Source organism: Pristiophorus japonicus, chromosome 14 (genome assembly GCF_044704955.1).
Source record: "Pristiophorus japonicus isolate sPriJap1 chromosome 14, sPriJap1.hap1, whole genome shotgun sequence".
NCBI lineage: Eukaryota > Metazoa > Chordata > Chondrichthyes > Pristiophoridae > Pristiophorus > Pristiophorus japonicus.
This window is the reverse complement of record NC_091990.1, coordinates 100,913,236-100,934,260: the sequence shown is the minus strand read 5'-3', so window position 1 is coordinate 100,934,260 and position 21,025 is coordinate 100,913,236. Positions and strand designations below refer to the sequence as shown.

At 48.8% G+C, this 21,025-nt stretch overlaps 1 protein-coding gene across 8 annotated transcripts in view; it reads left to right on the top strand.

Annotated features, from left to right (window-relative positions):
* Positions 1-21,025, top strand: part of LOC139280002 (kielin/chordin-like protein) — a 531,474-nt gene that overhangs the window by 509,557 nt on the left and 892 nt on the right. The window contains exon 45 of one of the 8 annotated variants that reach the window (XM_070899411.1): positions 18,202-18,257. The exons of the other annotated variants lie outside the window; for them this stretch is intronic. Within the exon in view, the coding sequence (XP_070755512.1) occupies positions 18,202-18,218 (17 nt within the window). The 3' untranslated portion in view covers positions 18,219-18,257. The remainder of the gene's footprint in view (positions 1-18,201; positions 18,258-21,025) is intronic. 8 annotated transcript variants of the gene reach the window in all.

The window sequence follows — 21,025 nt, the reverse complement described above, 5'->3', positions numbered from 1 at the left end:
ATCGCTCAACACCTCCGTTGCTTTGAGGATTGAACCGAGCAGTAAGGCAATGCTCGATAGCATGACGAGTGAGGAAATCTGCGAACTGGTCGGACAAAACTGTGGTCCATTGTCAGTGATTATGACCTCTGGAAGGCTCCACTTCATGAACATACACTGCAGAAAGCGACGATCATTGATGAGGTCACGGAACTTGTAGCAATTTCTGGCCATTTGGAATGCAGGTCATGTACTACAACAAGGAACTGCTTCAACTGGACCGAAGATATTCAACTGAAGTTGTTGCCATGGTCTTTGTGGCCATGGAATGGGCTTCATTGGCACTGGTCGGATGCTTGTGGCCTTTTCGCTCAGACTGCATGCTTCGCAGTGTGAGACAAACTCCTCGATGCGAGTCGCAATCCCAGGCCACCATACTGAATCGCGACATCTTTGCTTCATGTGGACATCATGTGCCAATGAGAGAATGCGCTGTTGAAGCGACTTGGGAATTACTGCTCTAGCACCACAGGCTAGGCAGCCATCGTTCCAAATTAATTGCGAAGTCTGTGGAAGGTTTTCAGCTCTTCAGGAATTTGTTTACGCTTCTCTGTCTGGAGGAAATGGCTCATGTGCTGGAGCGTAACTTCACGCTGTGATTCGGTTTTGAGTTTGTCGCAGGAGACAAGGTTTCTGATGGACTGAGTGATGATCGACATGACATATGTGTCATCATCTGTGAACAAGTCAGCTCCAGAGTCTGAAGCAGGTGTCGAGCGGTTGAGCATGTCAGCTACGTGGTTGCGACTGCCAGCGATGTACTGTACATCAAAGTTATACTGCTGAAGGCTGTTGTGTTCCTAACACAGATGAGACTGCTCACAGGGAGGTTAAAGTAACAGTGACCTCAGTCTTTATTAAGACACTTCAGAGTGAGGAACAGGCCTTAGGGGGCCGGCTTATATACCGTGCTCCCAAGGGATGCTGGGATCCCTTGGGACTTCAGGGGATGCACTCCCTGGTGGCGGAACATGGGAGTGCATGCTTTACAGATACACAACATCACTCCCCCGTAAAGTCAAAGTGAAAACTATTTACAAGGTGAAGCGGTTGGGAGCCTTTCCTTCCCTGGTGGACCGCCTCGGTACAAATGTCTATTCTGGTGTGTTGGCTGTGCCCTCGCTGGGCTGCTGGGTGAACCTGGCCTTTCTGGGCTGTTGGGCGTGATGGGATCAATTTCCTAGTCCGGGATGGTGTCGTTGATCATTTGGGTGTGTGTTGTGGGCTCGAAAAAGGTGGTGTCTGCTGTGGGTTGTTCAGGGCAGTCTGTGAACCGCAGCCTCGTTTGGTTCTAGGTGCTTTCTGCAAATTTTTCCATTGTCTAGTTTGACGACAAACTCCCTACCACTGTGCCCGCGATCCACTTGGGACCATGTCCATAGTTTAGCACATGCACTGGGTGATTCAGATCAATTTCCCGTGACACAGTGGCACGACCGTCGTTTACATTTTGTTGCTGCCGTCTGCTCTCTACCTGATCATGCAGGTTGGGCTGAACCAGCGAGAGCCTGGTTTTAAGTGTCCTTTTCATGAGCAGCTCAGCCGGGAGCACCCCTGTGATCGAGTGGGGTCTCGTGCGGTAGCTGAGCAGTACTCGGGACAGGCGGGTTTGGAGTGAGCCTTCTGTGACTCGTTTAAGGCTCTGCTTGATTGGTTGACTGCCCGCTCTGCCTGCCCATTGGAGGCTGGTTTAAATGGGGCCGAGGTGACATGTTTGATCCCATTGCGGGTCATGAATTCTTTAAATTCAGCACTGGTGAAACATGGCCCGTTGTCACTGACTAGTATGTCAGGCAGGCCGTAGGTGGCAAACATGGCCCTCAGGCTTTCAATGGTGGCAGTGGCGGTGCTTCCCGACATTATTTCACGTTGAATCCATTTTGAAAAAGCATCCACCACCACCAGGAACATTTTGCCGAGAAACGGGCCCACATAGTCAACATGGATCCTCGACCATGGTCTGGAGGGCCAGGACCACAAACTTGGTGGTGCCTCTCTGGGCACGTTGCTCAACTGAGCACACGCTGCATTGCCGTACACAGGACTCTAAGTCAGTTACCGGGCCACCACATGTGAGATCTGGCTATCGCTGTCACCATTACTATACCCGGGTGCGTGCTGTGGAGATCCGAGATGAACATCTCCCTGCCCTTTTTGGGTAGCACAACGTGGTTACCCCACAATAGGCAGTCTATCTGAATGGACAGCTCATCGTTTTGCTGCTGGAACGGCTTGATTGGCTCTTGTATTTCAACGGGGATGCTGGCCCAGCTCCCATGCAGTACACAGTTTTTTTACTAGGAACAGCAGAGGATCTTGGCTGGTCCAAGTTCTAATCTGGCGGGCCGTGACAGGTGATTTTCAAACGCTTCCATGACCAGGCTGCGCCATTTCCACCCCTGTATGGTAGTGGTAGCCGACTGAGAGCATCCGCACAGTTCTCGGTGCCTGGCCTTTGGCGGATGGTATAGTTATACGCTGATAGCGCGAGTGCCAACCTTTCTATGCAGGCTGAGGCATTAGTATTTATCCCGTTTTTTTCAGCGAACAGGGATATGAGGGGCTTGTAATCGGTTTCCAGCTCAAATTTGAGGCCAAAGGTACTGATGCATTTTCTTTACCCGAACAGACATGCTAATGCCTCTTTCTCAATCATGCTGTAGGCCCTCTCGGCCTTCGACAAGCTCCTGGAGGCACAGGCGACAGGTTGCAACTTCCCCACAACGTTAGCTTGTTGTAATACACACCTGACTCCGTACGATGACGCATCACATGCGAGCACAAGTCTTTTACACGGGTTATACAATACAAGCAGCTTGTTGAAGTATAAAATGTTTCTGGCTTTCTCAAAAGCAATTACTTGTTTTTTTTCCCATACCCAGTTCTCACCTTTATTCAATAACACATGTAGCGGCTCTAAGAGGGTGCTTAACCCTGGTAGGAAGTTTCCAAAATAGTTGAGTCCCAGGAACGACCGCAGCTCCGTGACGTTCTGTGACCTGGGTGCGTTCCTGATAGCCTCTGTCTTGGCGTCTGTGGGCCGAATGCCGTCTGCCGCGATCTTTCTCCCCAAAAACTCCACTTCTGTTGCCATGAAGATGCATTTCGACCTCTTCAGCCGCAACCCTACGCAATCCAGTCGCTGGAGGACCTCCTCCAGGTTTTGTAGGTGCTCGACGGTGTCCCGACCCGTGACCAATATGTCGTCCTGAAAAACCACCATGCGTGGTACCGACTTGAGTAGGCTCTCCATGTTTCTCTGGAAGGTCGCTGCAGCCGACCGAATTCCAAACGGGCATGTGTTGTAGATGAACAGTCCCTTGTGCGTGTTGATGCAGGTGAGGCCCTTCGAAGACTCCTCCAGCTCCTGCGTCATGTAGGCCGAAGTCAGGTCGAGTTTGGTGAATGTCTTGCCTCCTGCCAGTGACGCAAATAGGTCGTCTGCCTTAGGTAGTGGGTATTGGTCATGTAGCGAGAAACGATTAATAGTTACTTTATAATCGCCGCAAATCCTGACCGTGCCGTCACTTTTGAGTACTGGAACAATTGGGCTGGCCCACTCTCTGAATTCCACTGGGGAGATGATGCCCTCGCGTTGCAGCCTGTCCAGCTCGATTTCCACTCTCTCCCTCATCATGTGAGATACCGTTCGCGCCTTGTGGTGAATGGGTCATGCCTCTGGGACCAAGTGGATCTGCACCTTCGCCCCGGAAAGGTTTCCAATGCCTGGCTCAAAAAGGGAAGGAAATTTGTTAAGAATCTGGGTACATGAGGCCTCATCGACATGTGATAGCGCTCAGATGTCATCCCAGTTCCAGCAGATTTTGCCCAGCCAGCTCCTTCCAAGCAGTGTGGGGCCATCGCCCGGGACAATCCAGAGTGGCAGTTCATGCACCGTGCCCTCGTAGGTGACCTTGACCATGGCGCTGCCCAGGACACTGATGAGCTCTTTGGTGTATGTTCTCAGTTTCGTGTGGATGGGGCTCAGGGCTGGTCTGAGTGCCTTGTTGCACCACAGTCTCTCAAACATCTTTTTACTCATGATGGATTGGCTAGCGCCAGTGTCCAGTTCCATGGCTACGGGTAAGCCATTCTGTGATGTATGTAGCACTCAAACCACTGACTCCACACGGTCTAGTATTGTAGTAACTGCTGTGACCTTTGTCCTTTATTGTGTCACTCCAGAGTGCCTCTCAGGTCTGATGGACAGCCTTTTATACTCTGTCTTGCAGGTACTTTCAGGTCTCCCACCACAGCGCCCTCTGTGGTGCAGCATTGTACTTATGTATTGTCCAGGTACATTAAATGTATAACATCTCATTTCCCCGCCCACCCCCCCGCCCCCCCGGTTCCAAAAGCCATTGCCGGTGACCTCGGCCTTGTTCGTCCTGGTTGTGAGTGTGAGTCCATGACCATCCACTTCCTTCTACTCCCCCATGTGGAGATTGTGCAAGCATGTGGTATTTGCAGTCCTTACATGGGTGATAAAGTACATAAGCATAACCTCCAACAGAAAGCAGGTATACATAGACAGTATATTTATGTGGTACATATAATATGTGGTACAGATGTTCTGTCAAAAGGTTGCAGGTACACTGAACAGTTATTTAATCCCAGCTCCTTTGGGTGAGGTACGTTGGCGGTATACTGCCCCTTTTTGCCCGAGGTAATGGGCTGCGCTGAGACAGGGTATCGCAACTAGTGCGTTGCCTCTGTTCTCAGAAAATAGCCACCTTGGCAGCTCATCTGCAGCCGCTGAATCATTGCATGAATCACATAAATCGAAAATCGCATTAGTCCATTAGTCGTTAGTCACAGATCGATTACCCTTTTACTTGCACCTCATGGTATTAACACTTTTCGTAATTCATATCCATTATTTTAAACACAGTAACCAATCAGCATTAAAATATTAACTCTTATCATAAATCCAAATTATTACATTCACATAGCTCATTTAGACTCGCTCTTGCCTTACAAAAGTCCCTTGTGGGGACCGCCAACGGTGTAAGATCCTTTTAAGACTCCCGGGTGCATTTCCCTTTTAAGACGCCATCTTGTGGTTCCCACGAGGCTTCCACTGGGCGCCGCCATTTTAGTTGCTCTGCTGGCCTTTGTCTGCAGAGCTCTGTTGCCACGAGGCTCACCACCATCTTGGGCTCGCTGGCGCAGAAGGAACAAAGAAAGAAAGAAGAAAAACAGCCCAGAGCAATGTATCTTGACTCTGGCAGAAGTGGCTCCCTGGACTCGATCACTCATAGTCCTTGTGAGAGCAGCCTCTGTAATTGCTGCCGCATCCGACGCTCTGGCTTGCATTCTCCTGAGTCACACCAGCCGCCGTCATAGCCTCCACCGCCGCTGTAGACTCCACTCCTACCGCTATCCCGGCAACTGCTGCCTCTCCTGTGGCCGCCGCCGCCACCGTAGCCGCTACCGCCACCCGATTTTTCCTCTGCGTGGGCCCCCCGGATTTGTCGGCCATCGATGGATCTCCCGCTTTTCGCCCGCAGCGCCCCGCCGGCCCGCACCCCAGCGATTGGCTCGCACCTACAAGACTGCTCTTCCAGGGTCTGCTCGTCTGTGGAGGCTGAGGCTGCAGGATTGCCTGAGGTCACGAGTTCTGGGCTGCTGTCACCTGTGTATGGGTTTAGGTTGCGGATGAACGGCTTCTTTCTCCTCGGAGCTGCTCTTTGGGAACCCGGGGAACAGCAGTCTGTGGAGGAATGAAGTCTTCCCAGCTCCCATGGACCTTTCCCATCGACCTCCTGCCGAGAAGCGTCGGCCCATCGCCTGCAATGACCCACAAAGGTAAACCATGCATCTTGCCCCCGTGAGATACCTGCACATCCTCTCTCTCTGAGGGTCAAAATTTCTTTGGTCCACCATAGACCGATCTTCCTCTGCCACGTGGTGGTTAGCAGGTTTTGCAGAGCTTGCAACCTGTCTGCAAGCTCGTTGGAGGTGCTCCATTGTTCCACAGCTCTTGCAAACATACCCTTTGAAGCGGCATGAATAGGCTGAATGGAAACCTCCACAATGCCAACAAGGTGTGAATTGCCTTGCATTCATCCTTTGTTACAGACTCTGAGTCATCTGGGTCACCTGAGGCCTGCTGGCAGTTGCAGACTCGTGGTTTCTGCCCTGTACATTTTTGTTCACAAACACAGTTCCAGATATTTTATCAACATTGCTAGCACTTGTGTGCTGAGAGATCTGTTTGGTGTTATCACTGGTGGACATAAACGCTTGTTCTATCGCAATGGCCTTACTGAGGGCCGGTGTCTCTACAGTCAAAGATTTTCGTAGGATGGTCTCGTGACCAGTGCCCAGTACAAAAAAGTCTCTGAGCATCTGCTCCAGGTAGCCATCAAACTCACATTGTCCTGCAAGTCGACTTAGCTCGGCGATGTAGCTCGTCACTTCCTGACCTTCAGATCGCTGGCATGTGTAGAACCAATACCTCGCCATCAGCACGCTCTACCTCGGGTTAAGATGCTCCAGAACCAGTGTATACAGCTCCTCATACGACTTATCTATGGGTTTCACCAGAGCCAGAAGATTCTTCATGAGGCTGTAGGTCGGTGCCCCGCAGACCGTGAGGAGAACCACTCTCCTTTTTGAAGTGCTTCCTTCTCCATCCAGCTCGTTGGCTACAAAGTACTTGTCTAGCCGTTCCACATAGGCTTCCCAGTCCTCACCCTCCGAGAACTTCTCCAGGATGCCCACAGTTTGCTGCATCTTTGCGTTGGATTTGTGTACTCGTCGCCAGTTGTTGTGTTCCTAACACAGATGAGGCTGCACACAGGGAGGTTAAAGTAACAGTGACCTCAGTCTTTAATAAGACACTCCAGAGTGAGGAACAGGCCTTAGGGGCCGTCTTATATACAGTGCTCCCAAGGGATGCTGGGATCCCTTGGGACTTCAGGGGATGCACTCCCTGGTGGAGGAACATGGGAGTGCATGCTTTACAGATACACAACAAAGGCGATCTGACCATCGGCTGATTCGTAGTGGTCTGTGCCCAGATCCAGTTGTAGCGAATAGCGTAGATGGCGCTTGGTGATCCATACCGAGGGTACATTTCCTGCCATAGAGGTAGATGTGCCAATGTTCACATGCGTAGATGCAAGCGAGTACTTCGTGTTCCTCTGTAAAGTATTTACGTTCTGCAGATGAGAGCGTGCGAGAGGCTAAGGCTTCTGAGCATTCCAGGCCGTCAATTAATTGCGAGAACACAGCACCCAAGGCGGTGCCTGATGCATCTATGGTGACGTACGTAGTGGCATTCGGATCAAAGTGCGCGAGGATAAGATGAGAAGTGATTTTCTCCTTAAGCTAGATGAATGCCTGAGCTTGGGAATCTGTCCATTCCCAAGGGACATCCTTGAGCAACAACTTGCGAAGTGGTTCGGCAAAGTGCGCATAGTGCGGGACGAACTTCAGATAGAAGTTGCAAGTGCCGAGGAATGATAAAAGTTCTTTGACATTGGTAGCCTCCTGCATTCGCTGGATCACCTCAATGTTGTCAAGCGTCTGCTTGATACCTTGTGCTGTGACTCTGTAGCCCAGAAAGTTTATTTCTCCAGCAGCGAATGTACACTTATTGGCTTCAAGTGTAATTTTATGTACAGCAAGTCTAGCCATAACTGCGTGAAGTCACTGGTCATGTTCTTCCATTGTCCGTCTGTGGACGACGATATTGTCAAAGAGATTGAGGGCTCCCTCTATGCCTGCTAGCATAGTAGTGACAATCTTCTGAAATGCACTTGGTGCAGAAGATAGTCCGTAGGGCATGCGTCGATACTGATACAGACCATTATGCATCATGAATGCTGTGAGCGGTTTGCCGTCCTCCTCTGTGGGTATTTGCAGGTAACTGCGGTGCATGTCGAGTTTCATAAAAAACTATTGAGCTGCGGAATTCTGAAGACAATTCGTCGATAGTAGGATGAGGTTACTTGCTGGGGATGATAGCCTTGTTGACCTCTTTCAGGTCAATGCATAGGCGGATCTCCCCATTTTTATGCCAAGCAATGACTACGTTTGAGATCCAGGGTGAAGAGTCGATGCTCTCAATGATTCCCTGAGATTTGAGTCGCGTTAATTCTGCGGATACTTGGTCGCGAACCGCGAATGAGAGAGGGCGAAGTCGCTGCGCAACCGGTTTGATGGAAGGGTCACTGCGGGGACGATGGCAGAATTTTGTTGTCACTCCAAACCCTGTGAAGATTGAGGGATACTGCTTGTCAAAGTTCACCGTGTACACAGGTGTACCAGTTGGGTCATAAACTTTGAACCCAAGCTTGTCAAAAAGGTCAACACCCATGAGGCTTCATCCCTTCGCGATATGAAAGGAAAAATTCTTGAATGTTATGTCCTTGTAGTATATCGGGACAGATATGACCCCAAGTACCTCAATTTTGGAGTCGGAGTACGCATGTAGAGTGGAAGTTGCAGGCTGCAGTTGACTGTGCGTGAAGTGGGTTTTATACACAGCCTCGCTCAATATGGAGACTTTGGCTCCAAGGTCAATAGAAGGCAGATGGGCGTGCCATCAATGTTTACATCACAATCCTTGAATTTGCCCGAACTGATATGCGAAATGTCACTAACGGTGTAAACCATACTGGGTTCATCACTTTCGGGGTTGTCCACATGTCGAATATGCTGCAATGAGAGACAGACACCAGCAAAATGGTTCATTTTACCACATGTAGAGCATTTCTTCCCACGTGCAGGGCAATTAGGACTCTTTGCTGAATGTGATTTGTCCCCACAGTTAAAGCAGTGGAAGTTAGGCCCGCAATCCATAGTGGGTGGCTTATTACTAGCCCTGGGTCTCCACTGTGATTTCCGCTTTGGACGAACGCCTTGCACATGGGCTGTAGCTGAAGTCTGCTGCACAACGGGACCAGGGGATCTGATCGCTTTTCAATCGGAAAGCACTGATTCGATTTGGATGGCCAAATTAGTTGCTTTGTCCAATGTCACTTTGTCATCCTCCATTAGCAAGCATTCCCGAATGTGGGGGATTGTTGTTTTCTCAATAATTTGATCCCTGATCACTTCCTCTGTGAGTGCTCCAAAGTTGCACATAGCGGCAAGTTGAGTTAATGAAATGATACACTGTTTAATTGGTTCATCATTCCCTTGCCCGCTTTGATGAAATTTTATCTCTCCATCATGATACTTTTCTTTAGCACCAAATATTTCTCTCGGGTGCTTACTCCGTGTCTTCGACTTGGCCAAAAATGCGTTGGCCTTCAGTGCTGAGGCAGTGGATAAGTTTTGCACGGCGGTGAGCTGGTATTACATTGTTGCCGTCTAACCCACTCGCTGTGATGTACGTAGAAAAGCATTTTATGCATCTCGGCCACGGGATTGGAGGATCCCCGGGGATAGAGAGGAAAGGCAGGAGGGTAGGGAGGTTAATTTGATTCATCCTTGTCGCCAAATGATGTTGTGTACGTAAATAAACAGACTAACTGAACCAGGAGTTTCTTTTATACTGTGTCCTTTATAGCAACTCTCAAAATGGCGTCCAAAACCAGCATGTTTACAGCAGGCATGAATAGCCCTCACAGGTCCAAATGCCTATCTAGTGGGGGTTCATGTAACCAGCATATGAACACAATATAATTTATAGTATCCTGGTATAAACCCTGCTTACACCAGACAATCAAAGTGTGGGACTGAGCAGCAATCCCAATAGTCCTGTAGTTGAGGCCAATTCACTAAATATATTCAAAAGGGAGTTAGATGAAGTCCTTGCTACTAGGGGGATCAAGGGGTATGGCGAGAAAGCAGGAAGTGGGTACTGAAGTTGCATGTTCAGCCATGAACTCATTGAATGGCGGTGCAGGCTAGAAGGGCTGAATGGCCTACTCCTGCACCTATTTTCTATGTTTCTATGTTTCTATTGTCTGTTCTTCACTGTGTGACTACAATTCTTCTCCCAAACATCCCCCCCCCCCACCTTTTTCTTCTCCCTTGTTCTCCCCTGAACCAAGTTGAGATACAGATGAGCCATGATTCACTGAATGGCAGAATAGGCTTGAAGGACTGGATAGCCTACTCCTGTTCCTATGGGCCCAAGTTTCCACATGATTCGCGCCTGATTTTTAGGAGCAACTGGTGGAGAACAGACTATTTTAGAAATCGCAATTCTCCACATTTTTTTTTCTGCAGTTCTAGTCAGGTAGAACAGTTCTAGTTTAGAACAGAATTTTTTCTTCAAAAGGGGGCGTGTCCGGCCACTGACGCCTGATTTGAAAGTTTCCACAATGAAAATGTACTCCAAACTAAAGTAGAATGGCGCCAGTGAAGATTTTTGAAGAACTGAAAAAACCTGTTCTACACATTAAAAAATCAGGCGCAGGTTACAAATTAGGCGTCCAGAACGAGGTGGGGGGGGGGGGGGGGGAAGGGAACTCATTAAATTCGACAATAAATCCTTATTTATACTTCTACAAATATTATACAAATAAATCCAACCTGAATAAACATTTATAAGCCAAGAAAAGATTAAATAAACCATCTTCCTACCTGTGTGAAAGTGCTTCAGCCAGGGAGAATTCTGCAGTTGTTCGTGCCGCTGAGCGGGAGGGGAGAGGGGAGGAGGGGGAGCGGAGAGAGGGAAGGGAGAGAGAGAGAGAGAGAGAGAGGGGGGAGGGAAGAGAGGGGGGGGGTCGGGGAACAGGAGCGGGTGTCGGGTCGGGGCGGGGGGGGAGCGGGCCTCGGGTCGGGGCGGGGGGGGGGGAGAGCGGGTCTCGGGCGGGGGGGAGCGGGTGTCTGGTCGGGGCGGGGGGGGAGAGCGGATGTCGGGGGAGCGGGTCTCGGGTGTCGGGGGGGGGGGGGGGAGCGAGTGTCGGGTCTAGTCGGGCGGGGAGCAGGAGCTGGCCGTGGGAGGAGCCTCATCAACGCAGCCCCAGTGAGGCCATTGGGCCAGGGCTAGGGGCTGTGTGCTTCGGGCCCCTCCCACACAGTTCGGCGCCTGGAGCTACTGCACTTGCGTGCCGACTGTCGCGCGCATGTGCAGAGGTCCCGGCACTGTTTTCAGCGCAGGGACCTGGCTCCGCCCCCCCACAGCTCGTGCCGGCTGCGCCGAGGGCCACAGTAAGTCGGTGGAGAATACCGAGGATTTTTTTAGGCGCCGTTTTAGGCGCGAAAAACGGGCGCCCAGCTCGGAGGGGCGCCCGTTTTTTTTCTTGTGGAAACTTGGGCCCTATTGTTCCTAAAGCTACTGAAACTTGCTAAGATGTTTCCTGCTGCAGTAACCAAGTGGCCGTTCCTCTGTCTCGCTGCAGATGGTGAGTCTCAGCAGGCTATTTCTCCATGGACTGGCATCATCACGACTCAGCGTGATCCTGATCTCGACCTCTTCCAATTTTTACAAATGCATGTTTTCCAGTGAGGGTCCTGGTTAATGTTCCGGAACAGGAACTCTGTTTTTGTTTACTTCCCACTCCCGAGCCCTGATGCACTGAGGCTAATTACAACTGGATGCAATCAGCTAACTAAGTACAGACCGGGGACCTAGGACCTTTAGATCTGTATAGCTCAGGACCACCACGGGCAGTGCATTCACCCACTGGGCCAGTGGAGAACCAGTTTCAAGAATTGTGTACTTGTTGGAGTCCTGCAATTCTGTGCTGTTAGTATAATCAGTTGTGTTCTCTTAGGTGTAACTTGTGACGGTGGATCAAGTTTTAGTGAGTGCAGCTGCCCTCAGATCTGTTCTACCTCCCTGCAGTCAGACACCCAGTGCTCCACTACATCCTGTGTGCCCGGCTGCCAGTGTCCTGCAGGTAACAGAAGAAAATATTCACCGTATGAGATCAGTTCCCATGTCCCGATGTACCATCGCCTTATCACAGAGCCACCACAAGAATCCACTCAGTCTCTCAACCTCACCACATTATTAGTTCTCCTCCAGAACCTTTATGGACCAGTTAAATCCACATTCAACCCTGGCCCTCAGGCTCTGCCCTTCTGCTCTAACTGAATCAGGATTCTATCTATTTTCAACCGAGTCCCCATTCATTGTGCTGTGTGGTAGTCCGTACCAACAGCCCCATTAACTGGGGTTTTATTGAGTCTTGTGAACATCACGAGACTGGCTGAGCCACTCACAGTGCAACAGCTCCACAAGCCCGTGAGCATGCTCGCAGGTGCATACATTACAATACCAGCATTCCTGTAACAAAGAGTTATGCTAATTTAGTTAGACGTAATGGGGGAGAAATTCACATCGTTTGTACCTCCCGTTACCCTCCCAGGCGGCGCAAATGATTTCTCACCCGGGAATGGAGGGGGGGCCACTACTGCCTCCCGCAATATTGCGCAGGATTTAGCATAGGCGTAAATCAGCAGCACCCCGCTCCCGCCGGTAGCGGTCCGGCTTTCTGCGCCGGCGAGGATGATGTCATCACCGTGTGCAGCAACCTATTTTTATCCGCAGCAGAAATTGGGCAGTGGCCTGTGAGGCCGCCACAGGCGATGTCTGCGTCAGCCTCGCAGGTCGCAAACCGGGCTGCACACCGCTCGCGGGGTGAAAAGTAAAGGGGCGGTGCGCGCCGCCATTTTCTTTTTACCAGCCGTCTTACAGGTCCGGCCTTTTGTTGACTATTTCGCGAGGTCCATGCCCGTACTCCGTTTCTGTGTTGGGCTGCTGTCATGGCACCCCGTATCCCTGGTGGTGAAGTGGAGGGCCCTCACCCCCACTGCAGAGCTCGCAGCATGCCCTACCTTTAAGCTGCGTAGTGCTGGAAAATTCACACCCTTACTGTCTCGGTCCCAGCCCCAAGAGGAATTGGAGCGCCTGACATTGCGCTCCACTTCCTCTAGGGGGCTGTAACCCTAATTTCATGGCCGAGGCGCAGGAAGTCCTGCCTCGTCTTGGTTACCGCCCCCAAACGGGGCAATACCGAATTTCACCCCAATGTATGCTTCACAAAACCATGTTGATTCTCCTACAGTGATGATGTATGTCTTGTACTGGAGCCCTCGGTGAAATGTCACATTTTGGACCCCAACATTAATTGGAAAATTTGGATGTTACAAGATTCATGATTAATGTAGGAAACATAATATTTCACCTTTTTATTCTGTTTCAATATATGAAGCTATATTTGGCTTGCTACCATTTGCCCTAAGTTAAACCAATCTGAATATTATCAATTAAGAAATTAATCTGAATACAATGTTGATTGAAAACCATTTGGGTGAAAAAGGTTTAATTCTTGGCTTACTAGAGATCAAGAAATTAATTGTAACACTGAGTTGTTTCTTGAACACTATTTTTCAAATGCAATGCACCTGATCAAAGTAATTAACACGGCAGTTCCAGTAACTCCGGTTAAAAGTCAAAACAGGACAGCAGTCGCTTGGCTCCACCCACAGTCCCTAAGCTGTAGCTGGGTTCAGCTTAATATATCAAAATAAATCTGCTCAGCATGGTAATTTTAAGAACAAGAAAGCATGTAAGAAGCTGTTTCTCTCCCCATCCTCCTCCCTCAAGTACATGTCAAATGGAACACTGCCAAAGTGCTCGCTATCTGAACAGTCCTGTATTTCTGGGTTTAGGCACCTAGCACCTGTGATTGGGTGCACACCAATCAGAGGGAAAAAATTTGAATACGTAAAGGAATAGTGCTCTATTATAGTACAAATCACTGTAAATTTTCCGAACTGACTCAGATGTCTGGCAAGAACAACTACTTGCATTTATATGGCACTTTTATTGTGGAAAAAAGTTCCAAGGTGCTTCAGAGGCTTATGGGGTAAAATGGACGCTGTACCGAAGAAGAGAGGCAACCAAAAGCTTTGTTAAAGAGGTGAGTTTTAAGTAGGGTTTTAAAGGAGGAGAGGGAGGTGAAGAGGTTTAGGGCAGGAATTACAGAACATGGGGCTAGGCCGCTAAAAACATGGCCATTGTAAAGTCCTTACTCTACAGTATGAAACCACACGAGGCACATTCTGGGGACAAGGTCACTCTGCGACCTTAACTCTTTATTCACAGGACTCCAAAGACGATGACCCTGCGTGGGACCTCCCTTTTTATACCTGTGTGATCAGGTAAGGAGTGTCTCCCACAAGTTCACCCCTTGTGGTCAAGGTGTGCATCTAGGTTGAGTGTTACAGTGGTGTTACATTGTGGTTACATACATGACATCACCTCCCCTCCCCGCCCCCCAAAGTCTTATTAGGATCATAGGTTAAGTCTTTCAGGTGGTCTACACTCCCTCGTGGAGCGCCGCAGTTGAGGCTCTGGTTGTTGGACACTGACGTGAGTGTCTGTCACCTGTGGTGATTCCGACCTATCCGGGCTGACCGCAGGGACTGTGCATTTTTCTGATTGCTCTTGTTGCTCGTTCACTGGCGGTGTTGTGAGCTCCATCTCATGGTCTTCTTCAGGTTGCTCCGTGTCGATGCTGAACCTTTTTTTTTACTTGGTCCAGATGCTTACGGCATATTTGACCATTATTGAGTTTTACCACGATGACCCTATTCCCCTCTTTGTCAATTACAGTGCGCTCAAGCCATTTGGGTCCCATGGCGTGATTGAGGACGAATACAGGATCATTTATTTCTAAACATCTCCCCCTCGAATTTCGGTCAGGGTACTCGTTTTGTGACTTGCGCTTGCCCTCAACTATGTCGGTCAGGTCTGGGTGAATGAGGGACAACCGAGTTTTGAGTGTCCGTTTCATTAGTAGCTCTGCGGTCAGGATCTATAGGCCAGCAGGAGACGCGATAGGCGGCATTGTAGGGAGGGCCTTTGAATCCTGAGCATACCTTGCTTCATGATTTGGACTGCACGTTCCGCCTGGCCATTGGAGGCCGTCTTGAACGGCGCAGTCCTGACATGATTGATGCCATTGCCCGACATAAACTCTCGGAATTCGTAGCTTGTGAAACATGGGCCATTATCACTAACCAGGATGTCCGGCAAGCCATGGGTTGCAAAGATCGCACGTAGGCTTTCCACGGTGGTGGATGACGTGCATGATCCATTTCGAGTCGGCTTGGATGGAGAGCTCATCCATCTGTCTGTGGAACGGTCTGACCTCCTCAGGGCATGCTCTGTGTCCGGGCGCTCAATCCCCAGTCAGGACAAATTTCTTAATCAGGGATCGGAGGGGATCTCTTTTGGTCCAGATTTTGATCTGGCGGGCTGTGATGGGGGAGCCTGCGCTGTCAAAGGCATCGACATCCATGACCATCTCGGCGCTTTGCTCCGCTGCCCCCTCAGTGGTGGCCAGTGGAAGCCTGCTGAGCGTGTCAGCGCAATTTTCAGTGCCGGGCCGGTGCCGGATGGAGTAGTCATAAGCAGCCAGCGTGAGAGCCCATCGCTGTATGCGAGCTGATGCGTTGGCATTGATAGCCTTGCCTTCTGACAACAGGGATGTTAATGGCTTATGGTCCGTCTCTAATTCAGACTTCCTACCAAAGAGGTATTGATGCATTTTTTTTACACCATAGACAGATACAAGCGCTTCCTTCTCGACCGTCCCATATCCCCGTTCTGCTTGAGAGAGCGACCTGGAGGTATAAGCCACAGGTTGTAGTTGATCCTCAGCATTGCCCTGCTGCAACACGCACCCAACCCCAGAGGACGATGCATCACATGTCAGAACCAATTTTTTACAGGGGTCGTTCCAGGTCAACAACTTGTTTGAACAAAGTAGGTTTCGCGCCCGATCAAAAACCCATTCCTGACAGTCCCCCCCCAAAACCAATCGCAACCCTTACGCAGGAACATGTGTAGCAACTCCAACAACGTGCTCAAGTTCGGCAGAAAGTTCCCAAAATAGTTCAACAGTCTCAGGAATGAACGCAACTCCGATGTGTTGCAGGGCCTGGGTACTCGTCGAATCGCCTCTGTTTTGGGCCGAATCTCATCTGCAGCAACCCTCCTGCCCAGAAACTCAGCCTCAGGAGCTAAGAACACACATTTAGACTTCTTGAGTCACAGGCCTACCCGGTCCAGTCGGCGTAGCACCTCCTCCAGGTTGGTGGAGGTGTTCCTCGGTGTCTCGACTCGTGATGAAGATGTCGTCCTGGAATACGATCGTTCCAGGAATGGATTTAAGCAGGCTTTCCATGTTTCGTTGAAAAATAGCGGCCGCTGATCGAATGCCAAACGGGCACCTGTTATAAACGAACAGTCCCTTGTGCGTGGTGATGGTGGTCAGTAGTTTAGATTCGTCGGCCAGTTCCTGGGTCATATAGGCTGAAGTGAGGTCCAACTTGGTGAACAGCTTGCCGCCTGCCAGCATAGCGAAGAGGTCCTCCGCTCTCGGGAACGGGTATTGATCTTGTAGGGACACCCGATTGATGGTGGCCTTGTAGTCACCACAGATCCTGACAGAGCCATCCGCTTTTAGGACGGGAACGATGGGGCTCGCCCAGTCGCTGAATTCAACAGGCGAGATGATGCCCTCTCTCAACAGCCGGTCCAATTCGCTCTCGATCTTTTCCCACATCACATACGGCATCGCTCTGGATTTGTGGTGCACTGGCCTGGCGTCCGGGGTGATATGTATCACTACTTTAGTGCCTTTGAAAGTCCCAACGCCAGGTTGGAATAGTGAATCGAATTGTTGTAGAACTTGTGAGCACGAACTTCGCTCCACAGATGACAGTGCGTGAACATCCCCCCATTTCCAGTTCATCTCGGCTAACCAGCTCCTCCCCAACAGTGCGGGACTATAGCCTAGGACAATCCAGAGCGGCAGCCGATTCACTAACCCATTGTGTGTGACAGCCAACATTGCACTGCCTAGCACCGGAATGATTTCTTTAGTGTAAGTCCATAATTGTGTCTCAATACGTGCTAATTTGGGTCTACTGGCTTTAAGTGGCCATAGCTTCTCAAATTGCTGAACGCCCATGAGTGACTGGCTGGCCCCAGTGTCCAGCTCCATGCGTACTGGGATACCGTTTAATAAAACCCTCATCATCATTGGTGGCGTTTTGGTGTATGAACTGTGAATATTCGCCACACGGACCCGCTGAACCTCGGCGCCCATCGATTTGCCCCAAAAGTTATCCTGCCTCAAAGAACCCTCTTCTGGTCATCCACCTCATATATTAGTCTGGTTGCAAACTTCCTGCACATTCAAGCTAAGTGGCCACTGAGACTGCAGTTCTTGCAGACAAACTGTTGAAATCTGCAAGATCTAGCTGAGTGTTTTCCCCCACACCTCCAGCATGAGTTAAAGTTTCCATTGTTGGGAACTAAGGGACTATGGCCAGGCATTCCGTGCTGACTGTCCCTTTGACTGCTCTTAAGTACCCTATTGGTGGGTGTCAACGGCCCCATCCCAGGCTGCATTGTCCACTGTGATGGCGTGAATGTCCATTCAGCCTGCCATTGTCTCTGCTGAAGTCCTACTCTGGGGTCTATTGCTGTCTGGGGAGTGTCGGACAGCCCCTGCCTGCCTGCGGGGCTCTGAGTCGCATTGATGACTCCCTGATCCATCGTCGCATTAGAGGCAGAATTGCGCGCATATATTATTTTCGTCTCTTCCTCCCCCGTCATGAAAGTTTGAGCTATCAACGCCGCCGCTTCCAAGGTCAAGTCCTTGGTCTCAATTAATTTGCGGAAAATTCCCGCATGACCAATGCCCTCGATAAAGAAGTCCCTTAGCACTTCCCCCCTGCAAGCGTTTGTGAACTTAGAGGCTGGCCAAATGCTGGAGGTCCGCTACGAAGTCCGGTATGCTCTGTCCTTCACGACGTCGATGGGTGTAGAATCTGTGTCGGGCCATATGTATGCTACTTGCCAGTTTGAGGTGCTCCCCAATCAATTTGCTAAGTTCTTTAAAGGTTTTGTCCACCGGCTTTTCGGGTGCTAGTAAGTGCTTCATGAGCGCGTAAGTCTTTGGTCCGCAGCTGGTCAAGAGGTGAGTCCTTCGCTTGTCGGCCGCTGCATCCCTCAGCCATTCTTTCGTAACGAAGCTTTGCTGAAGCCTCTCGACAAAATCGTCCCAGTCTTCCCCAACACAGTACCGTTCCTCTGTGCTACCGGTGGCCATTCTCGTGGGTCGTGAATTCCCGTTTCTCGTCGCCAATGTAAAGTCCTTACTCTACAGTATGAAACCTCACGAGGCACATTCTGGGAACAAGGTCACAGTGATCTTAACTCTTTATTCACAGGACGCCAAAGACGATGACCCTGCGTGGGACCTCCCTTTTTATACCTGTGTGATCAGGTAAGGAGTGTCTCCCACAAGTTCATCCCCTGTGGTCAAGGTGTGTATCTAGGTTGAGTGTATACAGTAATACAGTGGTGTTACATTGTGGTTACATACATGACAGCCATCAATGGTGGGGTGAAGCAAGAGAGGGGGATTCACAAGAAGCTGGAGTCAGAGGGACAGAGAGAATTGTGGGAGTGGTTGTTACGTTGTAGGAGGATACAGAAATAGGAAACCTGACTGCAGCTCACAATGAGATATTTTCAACTTTCTTTAAACCAAACTTAAGTCGGATCTCCTACAATTTAGAGGAAAATTAGTGAACTAGTATTTTGTAGTAGTCAGTTTTTTGTTTGGCCGCAAAGTGCTTTGGGATATCCTGAGGATGTGAGAGGCGAGATATAAATGCCAGCATAAGTTGTTTTCATGCAAATAAAAATGGTATGCTCTCTATTTAAGTCTATGGTCTTACTGAAAAGGCTTATGACCATTTTGCTCCAGAAATGATTGTACCATTGGTTAGAAGTTAAATTATCTTCTACATCGATCTGATTCCATCCATCTCTGCAACGGCTGGTGTAGATTATGCCTTCAACGAATTATCCATGATCAATTTTTTTTTCTAGTTCCTGGGGTATCTTTTCTGTTTCTTCCTAACTGTTACTGAATGAAGTAGTGCCAAAACTGCTCCATCTCGCTCTGGACTGAACTGAGGCCTCTTGCCTTCTCCTGTTGCACAAATTTATTTTGGTTTCTAAAATGGTTTGTTAAGACTGACAGCGAAGTTATCTCCTTTTATATTAGAACCTCAAGAAAATGTTGTTTATCCGTATCAAAATGTATGCCATCATTTACTTTTATAAATATATTTTTAGGTCTTCGATATGTTAATTGTGAAGAGAGTCCTGCACCTGATGATGCAATCTGAAGTAGGCAGCTGCTGGACACTAAAACCATCCTTAACTCTCGCCTCTGAGTCAGAAGGTTGTGGGTTCAAGTCCCACTCCAGGAATTTGAGCATAAAAATCTAGGCTGACATGCCAGTGCAGAACTGAGGGAGTGCTGCACTGTCGGAAGTGCCATCTTTTAGATGAGAAGTTAAACCGAGGCCCCGTCTGCTCTCTCAAGTAGACGTAAAAGATCCCATGGCACTATTTCGAAGAAGAGCAGGGGAGTTATCCCCGGTGTCCTGGGGCCAATATTCATCCCTCAATCAACATAACAAAAACAGATTATCTGGTCATTATCACGTTGCTATTTGTGGGAGCTTCTTGTGCGCAAATTGGCTGCTGCATTTCCCACATTACAACAGTGACTATACTCCAAAAGTACTTAATTGGCTGTAAAGTGCTTTGAGACGTCCGGCGGGCATGAAAGGTGCTATATAAGTGCAAGTCTTTCTTTTTTTTTAAGGTTTTTCCAGGAATTGTTCCCAAGCTTGGATGTTCAAATGTTTTAGAATGGTCATAAACATAGAACAGATCTAGCCAGCTAGCCTGTTTCAATACCCCTGATATCTGAAACTTTTCTATCCATTATGAAAATGGATCCTTGGCATTAGAACACACCCCAACCCAATCCTGCCAATCCAAAAAACACATTTACTCAACTCTTTACTTCCTGTCCCATAACCACAACTCTATCCTCGCAGCTATATTTCTTTTAATACCAGGTGCCTTAATTTATTATGTGGTACCTTGTCAAACATCTTTTGAAAGTCATGTGTACAAATCATCTATAACCATCCTTAAATCAAGTGAGCTTTGGAAGATCATATCTAATGCATCTCCAATTATGTCACCTATTTCTTTTAATATTCTCAGATGGATATCATCTAGCACCTAGATATTCATCTAGTTTTAATCCATTAGTTTGTTCATTACAGCCTTTTTGGACTGAACTAAATGTATCACCTTCACTAATGTCTAATCTTCCCTGTACCTCTGGTATTGTCCAATCCTTTCTGACTAAGTATTCATTTTGTGGTTCCGGACATCCTTATCCGCCAGTACCTTCACGTCAAAATCTGTTATTAATGGGCACACCTCCTCCCTCCTGATACTCTTAAAGTTAACCTTTGATTGTGATTCTCTTTTCTCCCTTCAAGCCTGATAGTGAAATCAGTCATAATATGGTAACTATTCCCAAATACCTCCTTGCTACCAGATCACCATTTCTGGTTCATTACTAATAAGTGTTTTTAAAAAAAAAAAGTTTATGGGAACATTGACTTTAAAATAGAGGCATAGAGAACAAAAGCAAGGAAGTTATTCAAAATCTTTATAAATCACTGATTAGGACTTGAAGAGAATGCAGAGGAGATTTTCGAGAATGATGCAGGGATGAGGGATTTTAGTAATGTGGAGAAAAGCTAGGATTGTTCTCCTTGGAGCAGAGAAGGTTAAGGGGAGATTTAATGGAGATGTTCAAAATTATGAGGGGTCGTGTCCTCACTCAACATTCTCACGCGCGCACTTTTCAGCAGGGGTTGTTGGATGCTGGAATCCTGGCTTTACCCTCCCTAAATCAGAGGTGCTTATGCCGATTATACTATCCCTACAAATACCCTGGCTGCAATCAGCTAACCCCAGGAATTGAACTTGGAACTTTTCTGGTCTTTACGACATAGGTACTCACTGCCTTAATTCGCTGAGACATCTGGATTTCTCTTTCCTTTAGTTTCTTCTCTCTATTTCTATTCACTATCTTTCATGTTAAACCTGCTAGTTTGTATACACAAATTAATATAATTGTCAGGTCAGTCACAGAAAGCTCCACTCTGC